The sequence below is a fragment of the Arvicanthis niloticus genome, chromosome 16, assembly GCF_011762505.2.
Source record: "Arvicanthis niloticus isolate mArvNil1 chromosome 16, mArvNil1.pat.X, whole genome shotgun sequence".
NCBI lineage: Eukaryota > Metazoa > Chordata > Mammalia > Rodentia > Muridae > Arvicanthis > Arvicanthis niloticus.
The window spans coordinates 63,539,002-63,562,009 of record NC_047673.1 but is presented as its reverse complement, the minus strand read 5'-3'; the positions used below and the strand labels follow the sequence as shown (position 1 = coordinate 63,562,009).

Here is a 23,008-nt window from a genome sequence, read left to right as displayed (position 1 = left end):
GCTGCTTCTCACTGGGTGTGGGACAGTGCCAGGCCACTTGTTAGTCTTTGAGGTTCTGTTTGTTCCTGTATGAGAGGGGACTGGACAAGGTGGTTTCTAGAGTCTCCTTAATCTCACACTTTGTTACTCATTTTCCATGTACTGATCATCAAGGGGCAAACTGTCAGAAGTCTTTGCCACCCAGTGCAAGGGTGGATTTCTTCTCAGGCTCCACCACTGGGCAACCAGATATGTCACCACTTTAGTATGTTGATTGCCATATATAACTGCTAATTAATTTCAGATCTTGCCTGCCATTTCTGTTTTATTTCTTTAGCTTTTATGGTCATTCACATACTATTCCAAAAGTAACATTGAAAATGAGGTTAATATTCAAGTAGTTACCAGCCCCCAAATTATACATTATACTTCTTCTAATGGTGTCTCATATATATGTATATGAAGTATTTCAATCTGTGTCAAAGAGTCAGTATGTTATACAGGTTAGTCAAAAAAATTTCCTTTCTTGATTTACCTGTGGCCTCTTCAGTCACCTCTGATCTGTACTAAATAGGTCCCAGACAGAGCATAAAACAACATTTGCTCCCTCAAAATAGATAATCACAAATCTTTATAAGTTCCTGATACTTAGGGAACAGGAAAACAGATGAACATCTCTCGGCTTGTGACCCATGGAAGATAAATTCCATAGATACCTCCAGAAAAAGATGCCAACAAAAGATATATCAAGAGACTGCTGAGAAACTAAATCCTTAGAGGCTAGGTGTGTTTCTTATCAGATGGGAGATGAACACAGGAGTACCTCTCTAAATCTGGAGATGCATTTTCCTCCTGTGGAGATCAGAAGTGCCAGAGCAGCCCAGGCCTATGGATGATCTCAGAGTCTGTCTTTCCAGCCTTATATCACCCGCCCAGATCCAGACAGTTACTTCCCAAGTCTCTGTCCCCCCTCTTGTGCTCCATCAATTGCTACAACATTCCCACTGAAAGCTGGACTCTACTAATGTGTTCAGAATCGCTATCAAGGTAGCCTGCAGATACCACCTGCAACACCCACTATCTTTCACTTTCAATATTGAAGTGCATAGGTGTACTGTCAATTTTGTGGATGTTCAATACTGCACAGACAGTGGGCAAAATCTCTCTATAATATTGTGAGGGCAGGGAACAAAGAATGTGAAATTTCAGAAAATTCAGACAGAAAAAATTCATATATTTATTTCTTAACCAATTTTTAAGATCATATAAGATAATTATCAGGTAAATTGTGTCATGGTAGATATGACTTGGTACTTGTAACAAAAATATATTTTAAAATAAAATGAAAACATCTCATCTAACTGTGCTAGAATAAGTTAAGGCTAAAACTTATGTTTCCACAAATGCCAACTGTCCCAGACACAGAATTCTAAAATGCTGCTGGCAGTTGCTGGCCTTAGGAAAAGGACTCCAGGACAGAGGCTTGGATGCAGCATCCACACATTTGCTGGAATGAAAGAAGCAGGGTTGAAAGAGACAACCTGAAATGGAAAACAGTCACAGCAGAAACCCTAAACAATGTCACCAATGACAGCTCTAGACCTGGGATAGCTCTTCATAATCACTGTAGAGAGGAGACACCACGAATTACACAAACCACTGGAGACAGCATGTCCCCAGAACATGTTAAAAACACAAAGATGCGGTTCCTTAGCCAGGATGCTTCCTGAAGGGGACTCACTGAGAGCATCACTCCAGGGGACTCACTGAGAGCATCACTCCAGGGTTCTCGGTTGCCTGGGATTTCATGAGTACCTTTTCTTCATATCTTTACTTAAACCAGAGTTACTAGAATTGCCAATTGTCCTATAATCAACTCTACAGAAAGTACCTGGCTCTACTATTCTAGAAATCTGGACACATAGCTCTCTTCAGTCCTTCCCCAGGCAGAGTTCACATTCTAGTGTTTTTGTTCAAAGTGTTCTGTTCCACTCCTGTCAAACAGAAGATCTGATGTTCCATTCACTGTATTAGCTACAGGCTCCTTCCAGCTCCTCTCTCATTATTGCAGCCTTGAAAGGATGAATAAAGCCACTTTGTCCAGATGTCCCCATTCTCCGTCTGAGTCTTATGTGTGTGTAAAAGGATTGTAGAGAGGCCACACCTTTTTAGCTGATGCATTTTTACTTTCTTACATCTGCAATTCCACCACTTTAAAGACATACTTTACCTCTCTTGAAAAATACTCAAGTTATCAGACAAATTAACATGATATTTGTGAAAACAGACAACAAGAAAAATTGTGACATAAAGATGTGTGTTTCTGTATCAACTAGCCACTGCAAACAGGTCTTTCTAGGTTTGTTTCCAAAACTGATATTTATCAGATCTAGAAACTTTAAGGATTTAGTGTTTTAATAAACTTAAATCAATACAGTCTTGTATGACTGCCAATGAGGATCTGTTCTGAAAAAAATAATATTTGCAAACAATTTTGTCATTGAACCAATACAATAGAGTGTAGCTACATATCACACATTGTACCAGCTCATAGTATACAATGAGCTGTATGGTTTCTGCAAGTATATATGAAGTCTATCATTGGTTTAAAGGTGACTGTGTGACACATGACAGCAACTCAGAATATGCTCATGGAGAGTGCCGCCATGTGCACATGTGAACAATTCTATACACAAAGCAATTTGGCTCTTAAATTGAGCAAGTCTAGGCTTGAAGGAGTTGGGTGGGGAAATGAAAAAGTATTAGTTGAACATGACATTTATAGTTGGATAAAAGCTTAGAAACAAAGGGGAGGTGGGATGAGATGGGGGATTTGTGGAGGGGAGGCTGGGAATGGGGACAACATTTGAAGTGTAAATAAAAAGAAGCCTACCAAGCCTCTGGCCATACGTAACTTATGGTTATAAAATTTCTTTCTACTTTAAGTACATAAAAAACATTATCTCTTCCTCCAGAACATAGCACAGAGAATTCTGATGGCATAGAGGGAAGCCTCTGGGTTATCAACCATCAACATATTCTGGTTTTGCTGATGCCAGAAGATAAAGCATCATCAGAAGCAATTTATAATAATTGCATATTCACCAACAGAAAGAAATTAAATTCACAAATGAACCTGATTAAGATGAAAGTGCCTTCTGCCACATGGCTCTGCGTAGGGCATCTTTGACCTCCTTATTCCGCAGACTGTATACCAAAGGATTCAGTAGAGGGGTGATAAGAGTGTAGGTCACTGAGATGAGCCTTTCCTGCCCCAGCAAGTTCTGTGACTTAGGTTTCAAGTAGATAATTGCAGTGCAGCCATAATGGATGATGACCACCGTGAGGTGGGAGGCACATGTGGCAAAGGCCTTCTTCCGACCTTCAGCTGAAGCAATCTTAAGAATAGTGGAGATGATCACAACATAAGAGATGAAGACTACACCCATTGGTAAAATAAGGACACACACACTGACAACAAAGTTGATGATCTCATTGATAGTGGTGTCTGTGCAGGCCAGCTTCAGCAGCGGTCTCACATCACAGAAGAAGTGAGGGATAACAAATCCATTACAGAAAGGCAGGCTAAATACTGATGTAACCTGGACAATAGCCATACATAGACCAGTTCCCAGTGACCCAGATGCTAAGTGAACACAAGCCTTCCTACCCATGATAACTGAATACCTTAGGGGGTTGCAGATGGCCACATAACGGTCATATCCCATGACCATGAGTAGGAAACAGTTGTTGATGCCAAAAGTTAGATAAAAAAAGATCTGGACCACACAGTCTCGAAAAGCAATCGTGTGGTAAGGATTGAGGAGGTCAGAAAGCATCCGTGGTATAATGGTCACAGTGTAGCAGGTATCAGAGATGGACAGTATTGCCAGAAAGAAGTACATGGGAGTATGCAGATGATGATCCATGTGAATAATACTCACAATGATCACATTGCCAGACATAGTGAGAAAGTACAATGTTAGGAAAATAGCAAAAAAGGCAAGCCTATGCTGCCAATCAAAGCTGGAGAAACCTTCAAAGAGGAACTCTGTTACAAAGGTTGCATTTGATTTTAGCATTGAGACTAGTGTATGCTTCAGAGAATTAGGCAAAGGAAAGAAAGCTTTGATGAGTCAACCATGAACCAGAGTAGGCTGCACCAAGGTCTTCAGTGAAGAATGTGTCTATCCTGGGCAAGGCTGGAGACTGCAGTCTCAGCTATTGGTGAACTGCTCAGTGTTCCTTTTTGTGCCATCTCTCCTTTGGAACTATAGAATCCTTAAACTAGGTCCATGGGATTGAAAACACAGATGGAGGAAAGAAACCAAGTAGATCAAAATTAAGAGATTTGTAGAAATAGCCTATTTTCTTAATTATATAGTTCTTATTGAGTCACATGTTAGTCCTGCTTTAACCTTCATGAAATTTCCTCCACTGTTTCAACTGATCATACGCTTTGTCAACAGTGTATAAGGTTTACACTCATTCAGCTATTTTCTAACACTTGTGTAGATTAATAATGATTATTATTATTATTCACAATATCATATATGTTTATAGTCTATTTTGGATCATTAAGGTGTGTCATCTAATTGTATATTTTAATGTTAAGTGACTTTGTATGCTTAAATTAAAAACAAAAAATCAAAGTTTTATCTTTACTTTCATATTTATCACAACACTATACACTGTAGCCAACTTAGAGGAAAAAAATTCCAGCTGCCTGTAGACAATAAAATGATTAAAGGGAATTGACAATTGTGTAATAGTGTATAGTTCATTCTGAAGGGAAGGAATTCTGAAATGTGTGTCAATAAAGATTCATCTGGAGGACATCACACAGTTGAAACAAGGTAGTCAGGAGTAGACACACATGGCCTGATTACATTTGTGTGTCACTTAAAATATTTAAAATAATATATATTATATCAGCATTATCAATAATTATCATTAGCCAGAGTAAAGAAAATGGGGAATTGCTCTCAACTATAACATGTTAACATGCAATGTAAATTACTTCTTAAGATTTTTCTACATAGCATATTGGCTATGCCAATAACATTGTGATATATGTTAAACATTTGAGAGGGTAGAACACACAATAAGGCATTAAGAAGCTCTAGGGAATATTTGAAGCTGATAGATATCTATTTTTCCTGACTGTGGTATCCACACTTTACTAGTATATTTGTTCAATATGCATGGTTTATTGCATGTCAAGTATGCTTCAGGAAAATTATCTTAAGAAAATAAGAAACAGTGCCATCAAGATGGCCCAATGAAAAAATGCCAAGACTGAAGACTTGGTACCAATATCCATATGATAGAAGAACAGGATCAACTTTGAGAAGATGTTCTTTGGTGTCTACATGCATATCATCAGTGTGCATGTGTGCAGTGCGCGTGCACATGCACATGAGTGTGCATGCACACACATGTGCACACACACAACATCACATACACAAATAAAAATGAAATAAATTTATTTTCAAGTAAACAACTATCTGACCACTAGAGAACTGGATCTAGGTCAGTGCAGGACTGATACTGAATGTGATAAGCTTCACTACAAAAAATAAAAAGAACAGTGATTTAGTAAAAGACAATGATAAAAATAAAGATGTGTGGGACTAAAACTCTTTCTACATATTATATTATCATCCAATGCCAGTGCCAAGTCCACTCTTCAGAAGGAGCTCTCTAGTCTACTCTCGACTAGACTAGAGAACTCTGGTTTAGTCATAGTCTTTGCCTCCTTAACCCTGGCATCTATCTACCCGGTCATTCTCAAAGATCCTAACATTCACTTATTATTTATGAACTTTCCTCCACCGTTTTCAACAGACCATATGCTTTGTTTCTATTCCATCAACAGTTTATAAGATATGCACTCATCCAACTATTTTCCAACACTGGTATATATTAATAACACTTACTTATTATTATTCACAATATCATACATGTTTGTAGTCTATTTTAGACCATTAAGATGTGTCATATAATTGTATATTTTAATGTTAAGTAGCTTTTGTGTGCATAAATCAAGAGTGTTTACTTTATCAAAGTATTGTCTTTACTTTCATATTTATCACAGCACTGTACACAGTAGCCAATTTAGAGGAAAAAGTAGGGCTATTCTTCCTGCAAGCCCTGTAACCACTGTTCTCTGACATCATGAATGTTTCATAATATTTCAATAAATGCATTCTACTACTTCCTAGAATTCTAGCCAAAGGAAGGAAAGGGGAACAACATGAGCCAAGCATCTTCTACAATGGGATAATGGAGTTCTTATGTGGAAGCAATGAGAAAATTCATTTAAACAAAGAAGGAACTGAAATCTCATGGTTCACTTTATTTCTTAACATTCCAAACAATGTTAAGAAACAAACAAAAACCAGGACCATCTAGCATGTGTCTTTTCCCCAGGTGCAGCTAGAATAAGAAACTATAATAGGGTAGAAATATCTTTCCATCTTTATTAGGCATATCCTTTACTTCCATCCAGAAAGCTTAGAGTTCATTGAATTGCTTCCCTTCCCTTCTGCACTGCCCTAAATGTATAGTTTTCTGTAACTCCCCATCTTATCTCTTCTTCCTACTTCCCACTTGCACCCAACACCTGATGGCCATCCTCCTCCTCTCCTGGATCACTGAACAATTGTTTCTATTTCCATTTTATACCTTTCTGTTGAGTTGACCATTGCCCACACCTGCACTTGAATGCTGTAACTGTGCTTTCATGAGAAACTACTTGGACATCTTGCATAAATTCCTTCAGTCACTTCAAAGTTTTAACCACAATGTTCAAAATTCACTTGCGGGCTGATTATAGTAATAAAGCACAGGACTGCCATGAACATTAAACAGGTTTAACGCAGGTAAGGAATTTGATCTGGTTCTTGACGAACAGGAAGCCCAAAATAAGTACTCATTTTATTAGCAGTTATTGCTTTGTGTTTGACAACTTAGCCAGTTTAAATTCAATCACACCCCTCTGTACTTGTAAGCAATTCTTTGAATATTTCAAACACGGTGTTATACATTTTCCAATTTCCCCTTTTCATTCTCCTTTGGAATCTTTTTGGAGGTGCATCGAGCAGAATCAAATCACAAATTGCTACATGAACTGTTCTAACAAAAGTATAGATCAGGTATGTTACCCAGAACTTACTTCTTTCCAAGGACACAGTGGCTGCTCATCCCAGGTACAACTGGGAGCAACAGGCAGTTTCATCAGGATCGTTGCCTGCTATGCAACTGATAATTTGGAGGTCACTCCTTTACAATAGGTTTATACTATACCTGTATATATTGAAATTCATGTATTTATGTAAATTCTTAGGATTTAATTTTATTTCAGGGAACAGACGGCATTATTTGGGTCTGTTGTTTTATGCTCATGACCTGGAATATTTTCTCTTCCCTTTGTGAGACCACTTATTCAAAGTTACTAACACCCTAAAATTTTCTCTCAGTACCTTTATGTAAGAACCTCCCTAACAGAGAAGAATAGGTAGATTAGAGACACTGACAAGAGTAGGGCTGCTCATCTCAGCCATGGAGATGGAGGTGAGGAGGACAGGATGTAAAGTAGAGAGTGGCAGTTGGATGGAAAGCACAGGATTCAGAGAATGCTTTAGAGTCTAGTTTTCTTATTACTTTTCTTTTCTATTAAGTAGATGGCATAAAAAGTGATACAGAATCTTGTCTCTGGACAGCTTCTGAATGAGTGTATTTATTGTGGCACTTCCTGAATGCTTCAATCAAGAATGATTGCTCAGGTTGCTGAAACCAAAATTGGTTTGGTTCTCGCCAGGAAAAGCATGTCTTTAGTAGTACAATGTATTCAAGGGTTGAAAAATAAGCACTGTGATAGTGGAAGAGAAACATGGTCAAGGTAGCCTTTTGCTTAGGGAGCATACATTCCTGAACTGCTTCAGACTTCAGACTTAATGCAAAGCCCTGCAAGTGCTTCAGTCTCTCTTCACCACATTATACAATATGTCCATCTGTATTTCCAGATATATCCATATGAAGGGCCATATTCACTTTGCCTCTATAGACTGCCACTGGAGTGGATATATGACAACCCAGGGTTCTTGTAAATGTTCTTGATATGAACAGAAAATAAAGTGAGACTCACCATGTATCTTACTTCTTACATCTTCTAGGAGAGTTGTGTTCAAGCCTGATTCCCATGTGTTATTCTGCAAATGTTATTATATATAGTAACAAATTATTATTTTTTACTAGTAGATACAAGGTGTTTCCAAGGGTTTTTGTCCAGCTACTTCTTAAAATTATTTAAAATCCCACTAGTTACTTAAATTTTAAACTACTTAGCAAAAAACAATACTATTTTACAAAATATACAGAGTTTTGCCACAGGTTTACTGATGTCTTAGGAAACCCTGATTTGTTGGCAGCTTTCTGACAACCTCCCAGAAGCCACACCTAGAAGTGGCTACTTCAGAGGATGGAAGCAATGCCCTTCTAGGCATCCTGTGCCTGAGACCAAAACAAAAGTCAAAGGAAGTCTAAGTTCCTTCAGATTTTCTAGTCCTGCCTATAGTGAGATTTGTGGGTCACAAAGCAGTAACTGTGTTTGGGAGAAAGGTAATAAACTACCAAACTTCTGTCAGTATCCTGGGTATCTTTCTCCCAAATAACACTTTTTACTCCCTAATGATTAATGGAAGAAAACAGAATATATACAGCACAGTGTCTTGAGACCTCATTACTGAGGCAGTTTATTATGTAATCCTGACACTCACACTTGGGAGAAGAGAGCTGGTTGTGTTCTTAGGAGCTATCTCTCTGGGTTAAAAGGTTACTTTTCCATCTTGGAGTAGGCCAGGGCCCTGTTGGGATCTAGGCTATATTTGCTGTCCAATTCCTCAGTGCCAATGGAAGGGTGCATAATGTCTTATGTATTCTAAAAAGAGAATAGAAGCAGATATTAAACAGAATTTGAGCAAGAATATCTCTATTCCAGATATGGATGGTTTCTGGTATTGACACTTAAAGTTAGTTTGAAGTGTCTAGGTGGAATCCTCAAGCCTGTCCCAGAATATGTTGTTGAACTTTTATACTTTTAAACTTAGCTTTCTTGTCTCTGCTCCAATCACCTCACTCATTCTTGGGTCTTAGCTCAAGTTGGCACCAACCTCAACCTTGCTGGTCATTCTCTGTACCCTTTGGTCATTTGATTTCCCACAGTCAAATTACTTGTTAATATTCATTTACAGTTTTCAAATACATAAGGTTAGGACTCATTGTCACATTTGGGAAAATTTTAGAGTCTATTACATTTTTATTTATTCTCTTAGTATTCTTAGAATTTAGTCTCTTAAGCAAAAATTACTAAAACCTTTCATATGTTCTTATAAAGTTCTACATATAAAGCTGGACAGTATACCGGGATACATAATTACTCATTTTACCTCCCTCAAAAACTACTTAGAATATAAATATACCTGACTTTCAGAAAAGAAAACTGTTAAATTGTGGAATCATCTTATTTTCCCTAGGATATTATCTAACAAATCAGACACCAGCATTAAACACAAGACACCTGATCTCACACGATGTGTGTGTGTGTGTGTGGGGGGGGGTCATGGGTGTAAGAAACTGAGTACAAGTTAGAGAACTGGAAGCATTTATCCTTTACCAGAATTATTTTCAGCCTCCTGATTTCCATTTCTTCTACCACATCTCAGAAACAATGTTATCATGGTTAACATAGATATTATTACATTCTTTAGGAGTCAAGCCTTTAGACTGAAAGAGTGTAAATAAATACGTTAGGCTAACATTCAACTCCCTGTGGTCTCTTTCAGAAACTGTTGTTTATTGTTTGTAGTCTTTGGTCAAAAGAACCTAAAAACTGATCGATGCATCGGCAATCTCCATATGTGTTTATACATCAAAGAGTGGGTAGAAATAAATTAACCCTCACAAAGATTGAAACCTGATTCAAATGAACTTAATCCCTAGTTTGATAAATAGGATGTTGTCCCTACTACCACCTGCCAGGGAGCACAATAAAATCCCTACTACATGAAGATAGTGTAACCTAGCGCTTCAATTTGTGTTTATAATTTATTCATATATCACATGCCTAAGCAATTATGGTCTGCCAGCTGATATGACCACCATCTTTTTGTGTGTGTGTGTGTGTGTGTAGATTGCAAGATGGAGAAGAGTTTAGAATCTCAATCAATTAAAAATAAATAAAATAAAAGTTATTATGTAAAAAATATGTATATGTTAATTTTATTAGGCACATGTTCAAGTTGGTTCTGAATGACTATTACATTAAATTATATATTATCTATAGCCATTTTTGTGTTACCTGTGTAATATTTAATGCAAAGAAGATTATGGTCCAAAACCCTAAATTATTTATTATTGGCTCTTATCAGAAAAGATTTTAGACTGTTCAGAATGCAATAGAGCTGTACAGATACAACATCAGAAGAAAAGAACAAACTGCTAAAAGTCAAATAGAAGGCAAAATACACAATAGGAAGAGACCAATAACATTTACTCAATGGGCTTGATAGGATGCAGCCTTAAGATGACTTAAGTTGTTGCAAATCCTCCCAAAGAAGCTCCACAGTGAGTGTCACCTCTGTATAAAGCATTGCCTTTTGCTGTGGACGGAGCTGGACTTGCCTCTTCCTAATGTAATGCAGCCAAAATGATGTCACCCCATGCTAAAATGCATTCTATGGAGATATGTCTTGTTATTATACATGTGCATACAAGGACATGTACAGTTAAAGCCACAATAAATTTTAGAAAGTTAAAAATCTATGTAATCAGGTGGAGCAAGAGACACTTTTTCAGTGACTTTGAAGAAGCAATTTGTTGTGTTTTAACAGCACCTGTAAGAGGAAAATGTGCAAAACACCTTGCTACAACATTCCTATTCTAAAACTATACTCTGCTGATGTGTCCAGGGAAAACATGTAGTTCACTGTCTTAAGTTGGGCTTTCTATTGATGTGATAAAACACCATGACCAAAAACAAGCTGAGGTAAAAGGGTTTGTTTTTCTTACACTTTCACACCACAGCTCTGAAGTGGAGATTTCTGGTTTCTTTCGACAGTTGTGTCATGTGATTTTTTTTTTCTGGAACGTGCCATATGAGAGGATGTTTTGCTGAAGCAAGCACATGAGAGGATGTTTTGCTGAAAACAGATATGTGGTGATTTTTCTGGAAGCTACCTAAAAAAAAGGGGCATGTGATATTTTGCTGGAGCAGATGCTTTGAGAGAATACATGACGTTTGGAAAAGGGATAAGTATAACTCAACAGATAATGGTCAACACGCTGGCATTGGTTCACCTTGCCACTCTTTGCTAGTGTTTGTTGGGATTTGCTGACACTGGTCTTCACTCACAACACTCTGGAATTTCTTCACCTTGTCTTCTTCCTTGATCATTGCTTGTCACAACTTCATTGAGAATAATGCACCAGAGAGCTTCTGGTGGTGTTCCAGCAGCTTCTTGCTGCTTTCCACAGACCCACTGGCAGAGCCTCCTGATTTCTTCTGGATCTGTCATTGCTGATTCATGGGAACTGAACTGCTGATATATCTACAACAAAGATTAGAGTCACCCCAAAGAGCTATTTATAAACAGATCCACACCCCATTTTGCCCTGTTAAACTTTCCTTTACATTACCTCTGGTGGGTGGTGGGATTGAAGGGAGGTTAGAGTGTTTAAGAACCCTTATTTAAGCTGGTTTTGAAAAATCTAAGCCTACAACAGTTCATCATTAAATGAAGTCAGGAACTCAAGAAAGGCAGGAACCTGCAGGCAAGAGCTGATGCAGAGGCCATAGAGGAATATAGCTTACTGGCTTGCTCCTCAGAGCTTGTTCAGCCTGTTTTTTGTTTGTTTATTTGTTTTGTTTTAATTTAATTTATCTTTTTTACTTATTCACTTTATATCCTACTCACTGCTCACTTCCAGTCACCCTCCCCAGAATCTGTTCCTTATACCCCTTCCCCTACTCCTCTGAGCAGATGGGGACCCCTCTGAGTATCCCCCACACCCTGCCACTTCAAGTTTATGAGAGACTAGGTGCTTCCTAGCCCACTAAGGCCAAAAAAGGCAGCCCAGTTAGTAAAACATATCACAAGTACACAGCCTGCTTTCTTATAGTACCCAGGACTACCAGCCCAGGGATGGCAGCATCCACTATAGATTGGGTCCTTCCCCATTAGTCACTAATTACAAAAATTCCTTATAGGCCTGACATTTTGTTAATTAAGGTTCCCTCCTTTCAGATGACTTTAGCTTGTGTTAAATTGATATTAAACCATCCAGCACATTCATTTACATCGCTTACATTACAAGCTCTTTCTTTTTCAAACACTGGGAAGACATAAGCATACGTTCAGCACAGTTTGCTATTGCTGCTTTTCAAGACATTAATATTGTTGAAGCTTTCTTACTGGAGGGTAGAGTCACAAGACTGAAGTGAAAAAAGCTGCTCATGAAGGGCTGTTAGAAAATAAAGACTAGTCTGAAGGAAAAATTAGATTTTTATTTTAAGCCAGTTTCAAGATGATAATACTGTATTTTTTATAACTAAATTGAGTCACAGTGAATTTAGCTCAATAAACATGATGGAATCATTTTTTAACATTTCACTACAACATATCATAGCTAAAATATCGAGCAATTGTCTTATGCCAATCACTGTTCTAGAAATAGACTCATAAAATAAGGTGCTGGTAACAGACTGAGCAATAGACTTAAATGTCACAAATTCATTCTTGGGTGTTCCCTTCTACCACACCTCAGAGATGAGGAAGAGGGCATGAAAAGGGAAAAGAGTTGAAATGATAGGCAGTTACAGCAAAATCCTCAGACTCTCTCATAGATGAGAACGCTGGACACAGGAGAGCTTTCCATAACCATAATAGAGGGGAAGTACCCCAAAACAGAAAACCACTGGAAGTAGCATACTTGCAAACAAAGGAACTTAGAGGTTGAGATTTCTTAGTGAGAATGATTCCTGAAGGGGACTCACTAAGAGCCTCAGTCCAATGTTCTCCCTTCCCTTGGAGTAATGTATATGTAAGCCCTGATGGGTACAAGATGGAGATATACATCATTATCCACCAGATGACATCAGAAAAAAGACGGCATTGCATTCACCATCAGACTTAACGCTCAACACACCAGCAATTCTCAAAATCCAGACACTAAAGCAAAACTATCTTATTCCTGATCAAACTCCATGTGTCATATTTTTTGCAAAGTGACACATGTTTGTTTGAATTTGAAAAAAAAAAAAAACTTGTTCATTTTCACAGACTTGCTCAGTCCTCAGGATCTCACAGATCCAATGACATATTTACAAAAGATGCATTGCTCCTGCAGAATTATACCGCAAGATTAGATGCACCATAAACACCATAGAAACTGCTTGAAACTCAGGGAATGTTTGTTCCCCCAACATAAATAACCAATGCAGAGTACAAAGGTGAGAGAGAAGCTCCCTCCTCATCTCAGAATACCCATCCTCTTCTGTGACAGACAGAACAGACATTAAATGCTGCATTGTACTTTAAAGTGGGAATTAAAAAAAAAACTTTGAAGATTAACCAAAAAAAATTAAGAAAATCTATATCTGTTTAGTGAAGTTTTAGCCTTCTCTTCATTAATCAGTATTATCTAAGTTGTAATTAAAGTGCTCACATTTGCAACAACTATGTTTAAGTTCACCCTAAAAATGAACTCTATTTTCCATTCCATGAGCTCCTATCAACCTCTATCTTTACTCCTGTATTGAGAAGTAAAAATAAATAAATAAATAAATAAATAAGTCATGTTAAACCTTTTTTTCTTCTGTTTTTGAGATTGCAGTTTTATTAAATCATTTCCTCTTTTCCTTTCTGCCTCCAAATCCCCTCATATACTCCTTGCTCTCTTTCACACACACACACACACACACACACACATATATGTGTGTGCATATATATACATACATATATACATACATATATATACATATATACATATACATTTATATGATATATATTCAAGTAAAACTAATTAACTTATATATTGTTATTCATAATTAACACACACATATGTTTTTTTTTTCTAAAGACAACCTTCACATTGTGTATAATACACTTCTATATATGTTTCTGGGGCTGACTGTTTGAAATTGGATAACCAGTTGGTGTGCCTGAGTAAGACTATTTCTCCAGGTCTCAGAATTCCTTAATTGTCTCTAGTTTTTAACATATTGTGGAGGCCTCCTAGGCTTTCCCCCATCTTCTTTGGTGTGTCTGTATGTGTTGTCCCTTTTCAGCTCATCTTTAGGTTCATTTTGGTGAGACTTTAAATGTGTAGCTTCTAACATTACTATAACATTACTATGAGACATAGAAAACTCCCTGAAATTCTGTATCTTACAATCTTTCTTTTCCTTCTTCTGCAATATTGCCTGAGTTCTAGACATGGAAGGTGTTTCGCAGATGTTCCCCTTGGGACTGAGATTGCTATCCTATTCATACTAGATAGGAATGGAAACAGCATGATTGTTCTTCATGCATGATAAATGAACAATGAAAATGTAGTGTATATACATTATAGAATATGGTTCTTCTGTAGAGAAAAACGAAATCATAAACTTTGCAGGAAAATGAATGGGACTACAAAAGTCCATTTTCAATGAGTTAGCCTAGGTCCAGAAAGATAAATATTGCATGTTCTCTCTCATTGGACGCTCCTAGCTTCAAATCTTCAGATGTAAGTTTAGTCTTTACCCCTCATCAATGAAATGTCTCTTTAAGACAAAATACATTACAGAAAACCACAACTGATAGAATGAAACATGTTCAACTTTTGACACGACCTCCATTTCTGGTTTGTGTTCTCAGCTATGAATCTCAGGACTTTGAGCAGTACACCTCTTTTTGTATCTGACACATTTTCTATTCCTGTATGCACTCACTATTTCTAGGTCAACAGAGCAGTTCCATCTTCTTAGAAGATGTGCCTCTAGAGTTTTGAAGTTACCCTGATTATAATGTTGTATTAGCAAGTAACCAAAACAGAATAAAAAGTGGTTTTTATAGAAAGCTGTAAATATATATATGTGTCTTCTCAGTTATCACAAAGGCTACACACTGACACCTTTAACTACACCAAAGAAGTTTTGTCAAGTTATGTTCAAAATAATTTATTCATGTCTTTCAGGATCCTGCTAGACTTTGAGTCTTTCTTCATTCGTGTAAATAACCAAAACCACAGTTATATATAGTCACACACATGTATATAAAGGCACTAAAGTGTAAGCAGCACAGATGTGCTATTTTTCTACCACCTATTTCCATGTATGCTTAGTGTAGGACCCAGACATGTACCCCAGAAGGAAGCAACTGTTTTATCAATCAATTTTAGCTAAATTGCATATATATATAGTTGAAATAGCAGAAAAATAAATTTGTTCCTATATCATCAAAGAAAATAGCTTCAAAGAATGTCTTATTAAAAGGAAAGAGGCCTAACACCTATGGCCTTTTGTAGAGCCTCTTTAACCTCCTTGTTTCTCAAACTGTACACCACTGGGTTCAGTAGAGGGGTGATGACAGTGTAAGTCACTGAGATGAGCCTATCCTTCCCCGGGGAATTCTGGGACTTTGGTTTTAGGTAGATTATTGAGGCACAACCATAGTGGATGATGACTACCGTGAGGTGAGAGGCACATGTGGCAAAGGCCTTCTTCCGGCCTTCAGCTGAGGCAATCTTAAGGATGGTAGAGATGATAACAACATAAGAGATGAAGACGAGGCCCATGGGTAGCACAAGGACACACACACTGACAACAAAGTTGATGATCTCATTGATGGTGGTATCTGTGCAGGCTAGTTTCAGCAGGGGTCTCACATCACAGAAGAAGTGGGCAATAACAAACCCATCACAGAATGGTAGGCCAAACACTGATGTAACCTGGACAATAGCCATGCTCAGGCCAATTCCCAGTGACCCAGTTGCTAAAAGGATACAGGCCTTCTTATTCATAATAACTGAATACCTTAGAGGATTGCAGATGGCCACATAGCGGTCATAACCCATTGCTGTGAGGAGAAAACAGTTGTTGATGCCAAAAGTTAGATAAAAGAAGAGCTGGGTTGCACAGCCTTGGATATCTATGGCCTGGTGAGGATTCAGGAGACCAGCTAGCATACGAGGAATAATGGCAATGGTATAGAAAGTCTCAGAGATGGAGAGCATGCTCAGAAAAAGGTACATGGGTATGTGGAGATGGCGGTCCAGACGAATAATTGTCACAATGATTGCGTTGCCCAACAGAGTCAGAAGGTACAATGTTAGGAACACAATAAAAAAGCCAAGCCTGTGCTGCCAACCAAAGCTGGAAAAACCTTCAAAGAGGAACTCAGCCACAACTGTGGAGTTTTTCTTTGGCATCGAGGCAAGTGTCAGCTTCAGGGAGCTGGGTAAAGGGAAGAAAGTTATGATAAGTCAAATATAAAACAGGGTAGGCAGGACTAAGACTTTGTGTAAAGAGCATGTCCAGTCCGTGCAGGGCTTTAGACCCTAGCATCAGGATGACTTAGCTATTGGTGGTTTGTTTTATCTTCCTCTGTGACAACCCTCTTCTTTGAAAAAGTAATTGAAGGGGAAGCCTTGGATTGAGGGTAGAAAGGTAAGTGATACATATAGTAAATTCAAGGTAAATTGACAGTGATTTTATTTCAATTTTCAACCATATAGCCAGAGATTGAGTTGCTGAAGCATTTGATAATTCTATCCTTAAATTTTAAGGATTTTTCCTACCAATTCCATCATTTTAAATTCCCACAATCAATATAAAAGATTTCCAGTTCATCCAAACCATTTCCAACTCTTGCTATGTCTTTATAAGAGGTTTGTAACATCGTTTCACTGTTAGCAACTATCTCCTTGTGCTGTGTATTTGCCTTTCCCTCATGACTAGTGACACTGAATAACTTTCTGCACACTTGAATTGAAAATAAAACTTACGAGGTGAACTCATATATATTTGCATTCACTGTGGCTCAGTGCATGAACAGCAACTTATGGAAAGAACTTGGATATCCCTAGACTTGAGAAACATGGCATCCATATAGAGCAGAGTGCTATTCAGCCTTAAAGGAAGGGAATACTGCATCTGCAACAGAATGGATAAACATGTGTTATAATAGAATAAGTAAAATGGATGTCTCACAGAAGAGCAAATAGTACACATTTATATGAAGTTCTTAAAAGTGTCAAAAGATAAAAGCAAAGAGTGGTATTTACCAGAGTATAATACCAGGAAATTATGGCGTGGTAATTCAAGTGCTATAATATTTTAGTTCTACCAATGAATTGGGGTTTCATATTATCTCCACATAATAGTGTGTAAAGTTGATGGTATTGCATCACCAACTTAAAATTTGTTAAATGTTTTGATATTGTGTTAAGAGCCTTACTACCAAAATGGAGAAAAAGCACCAAGAGGAAATCCTTCAAGGTGATAAACATGCCTTTACTTGGTGATGGTGGTGGTGGTGGTGATGATGATGATTATTTCAGGAATAAATGTCTATCTATAGTCAGACTTGTCACTTGTATATATCAAGCACATTCAATTTAGTAAGTAAATAAATAAGTTTTGGTAAATTCCCACCCTAGTCTTTATTATCTCCCTAGTCCTGGCATTGACCACCCACTATCTTCCTGAAAGATGGAAAAAGCTGCGTGTCTCCTGCCCTATCTTCCCAGAGAGCCTGCAACAACTATGCTCTAACAGAAGGGAACATGCTTTCTTTAAGGCAGAATTCTTGAATACTAACCACAAAAAGGAAAGAGCATAAATGAGTCTGACATTATCCTTTCAAAAAAGGAGTGAGCATCAGAAAGGGGAAATTCACTTAACCACAGAAACACCCACTATCCTATATTCATTTCATCTCTTTATTCTATGCTGTCTTTGGGAAAGAAAGGAACTAGCCATTTATACTTCCCATAAGTGATCTCATCTAGAAAGATTCTACTGGGGCAGATTCAATCTTGTGCACTTAGCCAAACTCTAGGGAGACAGAGATCTAAAGAGATGACTCAGTGCTTAAGAGAACTGAATGCTCTTCTAGAGGACATTGGTTCAATTCCCAGTGCCACATGGCAGCTTACAGCCATATGACTGTAACTCCAGGATCTGATATCTTCATATGGACATACATATAGGCAAAACACCAATGCGCATAAACAAAATAAAATTTTAAAGGTACATTGAATTGTTTTTCTTTCATTTTTCATCCACTCCAAGGCAATTCGTTCTAAAGATCGTTTTTCTGTCTCTATCCCCTCTTCCTTCCTACTTCCCACCAACACTCAACGTCATTCCCACTAACAGTTAACATCTGACGTCTGTGATAATTTCCTGTATTGTTGTCTCTAAACCCATTTTCCTTATTTGGTTGATTGAAGCTCATATCTTTCTCCCAAATGCTGTAATCATGCTTTTCCAAAAGATCTGCCCATAGTTAATTAAATACTTCTGCATAAATCCTAAGACTGTTCTTTAAACCTTTAAGTATAATATTCAAATTCACTTGAATATTAATTACATAGCACAGAGCTTCCATGGACATTAACCAGGTTAATGTAGGTGAAAAATCTGATGTGGTACTTTACATATAGGAAGCCCTTAAAAATGGGAGTTTTATTAGTGAATTTTTTTTTTTACTTTGTAAAAATGAGCCAGAATACATTATGGTAAGGATGGAGGTGGCGGATTCAGTTAAAAATTCAGATATTTGTAAACAATCATTTGAATATTGTAAAGTTGACTTAAATTTTTTATGATTTCTCTTCTCTTGGCACATAGAATTTTTTCATAATTAAAAAAAATTGAGCTTTTCTTGGGCTAAGAGATAGCTTATTGACAAATAAACTAACCATGCAAATCTGGATACATGAGTTAGTTCCCTGACCCCATCTAATAGTAAAAAGAGAAAATTAACACCACAAAATTATCATCTGACCTTGACATATATTCTGTGGGCACATGTACCTACACACATACATATGTCTTGTACACACAAGCACACAATAATGAATAAAATGTATTTAATAAAACCCTCTCTGGATGTTCAGCAATCAGATGTATACATACAAGCTATCCTTATTAATGTATAGAATATGTGAAAAAAGTAGTTTTGTTTTAATATGCTTTCATGATGATACCAATCATTTTACTTCTCCTTTGGATCAGAACAACCTATCTAGTTAAAATATGTGGGGACACTCTTCAGTGAGACCCAGATTCTTTGTTAGGATATGGTTAATAGTTTAGAGCCCATTAGTGATAAATCAGTCACAACATGTGCATATAAATTTCACACTAAAATTCATGCATATTACTTCTAACACTAATCCCACTTTATTTAATAATAACCCTCTTTTGAGCCTATAATATGGTGGATGCCTGTTTCTATTTTACACCATTTCATTAGTCAGTTGTAAATTATTAACATCTTTAAAGACTTAATCCCAGCACAAATATGTGGTAGATTCCAAAAGACACAATAATTAGCAGACAGCATAGAATAGGATGATACATTAAAAGCCTTGGCAAAAGTAAGAGTATATAATTAGTGTCTTGGAAAGTCAGATGAGGAGGAAAAAGAAAGAGAGAAAAAAGCAATAATGTAGAGATGAAAAGAAACCATCAAACTCAGAAAATGTCTGTGAGCTTAAATTTTGTGTTACCTTTCCTTCTTCAAATAAACAATAAAATGCAAACACAAGGCTTGCCCATAGTCCAATATTAGGTAAACAAAATATCTCCAGTTTTTCCTAAGGAAAAATCTCACCCTGTTGCCTCATGATTTTTTTAATTTTTTGTTGGTTTTTGAGGTTATAATTTAATTATAGCATTTCTCCCTTCCCTTTCCTCCCTCCAAACCCTCTCACATATCCCTATTCACTCTCCTCCAAATTCATGGTCTCTTTTTTCACTACTGAATTTTTAATGTCTTCTATGCATTTTGGTTGCTAAGACCAAAACATATTTTATTTTATCCCTCAAAATAATTTCTACAGCAATTCACTTTGTTCAACAGTCACAAATAAAAGACTATCTTAGAAGCAGGGAGAGAGACAAATGACCATAGTAGTCTTTACATTCTTAAATAGTCTTTGGAATATAACCCAATTAAAGCTTCTCTGCTTTATTTAGTGATTCATCTATATCCCCAAATTCCCAAAAATCACATTCTCCCTCTATAAGAGACTGGGCTCCCTTTCTCCAACAGACTTCAGCTGTCTGGAACAAATGCCCCACTGAATCTCCCCTCCCTAAATACAAAGGGAAGTCAGACTCACCAGGTGTTCTCTTCCTTTAGGCTTTTACAGGGCTATACTCATATATGAGTCACATCCACCACTCTGGAAATGTGAGCACTTAAAATAATAGGCTGCAGATTTTACTGAATTGTAAAATGTTTCATAGGGTTTTGTTAATGTCCTTCATAGTATCATTTTAAATCCACCAATTTCTTAACTACAGGATGCAGAATAGTCTGGGAGTTTCCTTATAATAGTCACTAATGTGTTAGATGCAAAGTTATGGCCTAATCACTACCTCCCCTTTGCTGATAATTCTCTGTGCATCCCCCAGAATGTCATACCTAAAGGCAACAATTTAAAAAAGGAGACAAAGCTGGGTGCAGCCTTTCTGTGTCTGAGACCAAAGGGAAGGACTACCAGTTCTACAAGACTTTCAGTCCAATCTGGAGGAGTAAATAAGCAGTAGGCTAGTTAGAAGTAACTATGGATGGGATTGTTAGTAAAGTATTAAACTGCTTCCCAATTGCTGGGCATCTCTCTCCAAAACAGCACATCCCCCCACCCCCAGTGGACAATACAGAATTAAAATACAAACTACAGAGTAGTACCTTGAGACCTTGTTACTGAGACTGCTTATTACCTAATCCAGACAGCACATGGAAAAACAGCTGGATGATCTATTAGAAACAGTCTCTGGAGTAAAATGGCTAATTTTCCATGAGGGAGAGGCCATGGTCCTTTTGAGGGATATGTCATGTGTCCATTTTCTCCAACAGAAGCAGAAGGCCTTATGCATCCCGAGAAGCAAGCATAAACAATTATTTAGTAGGACTTGAGCAAGGATCCCTATTGCCAGGGACACATAGGGGTGATATCTGATGCTCTGACACTAAAATCAAGTTTAAAATCTCTGCATGGACTCACACATCCTGTTTAGAATTATTTTTCTATATTTTATTTTTATTTAATTATTTTTTACAGCTCAACTAAAGTTTCCCTTCTCTCCTCTCAGTCCCCACTCCCAACAACCACCAACCACTCCTCTGTTTCTCTTCAGAAGAAATGCAGGCCTCCTATGGGTATGAACAGGGCATGGCATATCAACTGTCAATAAGACTATGCAGCCCCCCTCCTATTAAGGATAGATGAGGCAACCCAGTAAGAGGAAAGGATCGCCAAAGAAAGCAACAGAGTCAGAGACAGCCACTGCTTCGATTGTTAGGAGTTACACAAGAACACTAAGCTATACAACTGTAACATACATGCTAAGGGCTTAGGTCAGTCCCATGAAGTTTCCCTGGTTGTCAGTTATCTGCAAAATTCTGTGAGTCCAAATTAGTAGATTCTTTGGGTTTTCTTGTTGTTTCCCTGATATCTCTGGCTTCTACAATCCTTCCTCCCTTCTTTCACCTTCCCCCCCTCTCAGATTCCCTGAGCTTTCCTTAATGTTTGGCTGTGTGTCTCTGCATCTGTTTCCATAGGTTGCTGGATGAAGCCTCTCTGATGACAATTGGGCTAGACAGCAATCTATGAGTACAGCAGAATATCAATAGGAATCATTGCATTGACTTGGAGTTTTGTTTGCTTGCCAGTCATATTTGGTTCTATTCTATGTCTCTGGGCAATCTAACTTCTAGCTCCTGGACCCCCATGCCTCCAGGCAGTGTCAGGGGTGGGCTCCCTCTCATGACATAGGTTTCAAGCTGGATCAGTCATTCTTTGGCCACTCCAACAATTTCTGCTTTACACCCTAGCACATCTTGTAGGTGGGGCAAATTATAGGTCAAAAGTTTTCTGGCTGGATTGGTATCTTAATCCCTTTACTGGAAGTCTTGCCTGATTACAGGAAATATCTCTAATCTATCTAATCAGGCACCAATGCTCCATTGTTAAGAGTCTTAGGTAGGGTCACCTTTATAGATTTCTGGGAGTTTCCATTGCACTGAGTCACTATTGATGTGCAGGATTCCATGTATTATTTAATCTTCATTATGTTTCTTCTACAAATATGGTTGCCTTAGATTTGGGGTATAGATGCTCAGAATAGAGACATAATTTCAGTGAATTCTTTCTCTGATGAATATAAAATGTGTTTCCCCATCTCTTTTGATTAAGTTTGGTTGAAAGTCTATTTTTTTTTTTTTTTAGATATTAGAATGGCTACACCAGCTCACTTCTTGGGTCCATTTGATTTACCAATCACTTTCCAGCCATTTACTATAATGTAATTTCTATCTTGGATATTGAGGTGTGTTTGTTGTATGCACCAGATGACGGAATCTTTGCTTCCATTATGCTAGTCTCTGTCTTTTTATTAGGGAATTGAGTATACTAGTGTTAAGAGATAGTAATGATTAAAGATTGTTAATTCCTACTATTTTGATGCTGGTTGTGATAGTGTGTGTGTGTGTGTGTGTGTGTGTGTGTGTGTGTGTGTGTGTGTTTTGTTCCTAGATTTTCTGATGTGAAATTATTTATTTTGGTGTTTTCTTGAGTGTGGTTAACCTCAAGTCTCTTTTATAGGACTGGATTTGTGGATAGATATTGTTTAAATTTGTTTTTGTTAATTTTTATCTTGTTTCTCCATCTGGAGTTATTGAAAGTTTTGCTGGCTATAGTAGCCTGGGCTAACATCTGGGATCTCTTAGAGTCTGTGAGCCATTTGTCCAGG

General features: G+C 37.5%; 2 protein-coding genes across 4 annotated transcripts; both read right to left on the bottom strand.

Annotated features, from left to right (window-relative positions):
* Positions 1-2,376: 2,376 nt before the first annotated feature.
* Positions 2,377-8,651, bottom strand: LOC117721917 (olfactory receptor 10J3-like). Of its 2 annotated transcripts, none has more exons than XM_034520793.2 (2): positions 8,129-8,651; positions 2,377-4,266 (listed from the first exon to the last, which is right to left on the bottom strand). In XM_034520793.2, the coding sequence occupies exon 2, from the start codon at positions 4,059-4,061 to the stop codon at positions 3,120-3,122; it is 942 nt and encodes a 313-aa protein (XP_034376684.1). In that variant the 5' UTR covers positions 4,062-4,266; positions 8,129-8,651; the 3' UTR covers positions 2,377-3,119. The 2 variants fall into 2 exon arrangements, with proteins under 2 accessions (XP_034376684.1, XP_076770640.1); XM_076914525.1 differs by lacking the exon at positions 8,129-8,651 and adding an exon at positions 7,157-8,110.
* Positions 8,652-12,765: 4,114 nt separating this feature from the next.
* On the bottom strand, positions 12,766-20,881 carry LOC117721908 (olfactory receptor 10J3-like). 2 transcript variants are annotated; one of them, XM_076914523.1, is made up of 3 exons: positions 20,374-20,881; positions 17,026-17,173; positions 12,766-16,474 (listed from the first exon to the last, which is right to left on the bottom strand). In XM_076914523.1, exon 3 carries the CDS (start codon positions 16,447-16,449, stop codon positions 15,508-15,510), a length of 942 nt encoding a protein of 313 aa, XP_076770638.1. In that variant the 5' UTR covers positions 16,450-16,474; positions 17,026-17,173; positions 20,374-20,881; the 3' UTR covers positions 12,766-15,507. The 2 variants fall into 2 exon arrangements, with proteins under 2 accessions (XP_076770638.1, XP_076770639.1); XM_076914524.1 differs by lacking the exon at positions 17,026-17,173.
* Between the last annotated feature and the right edge of the window lie 2,127 nt (positions 20,882-23,008).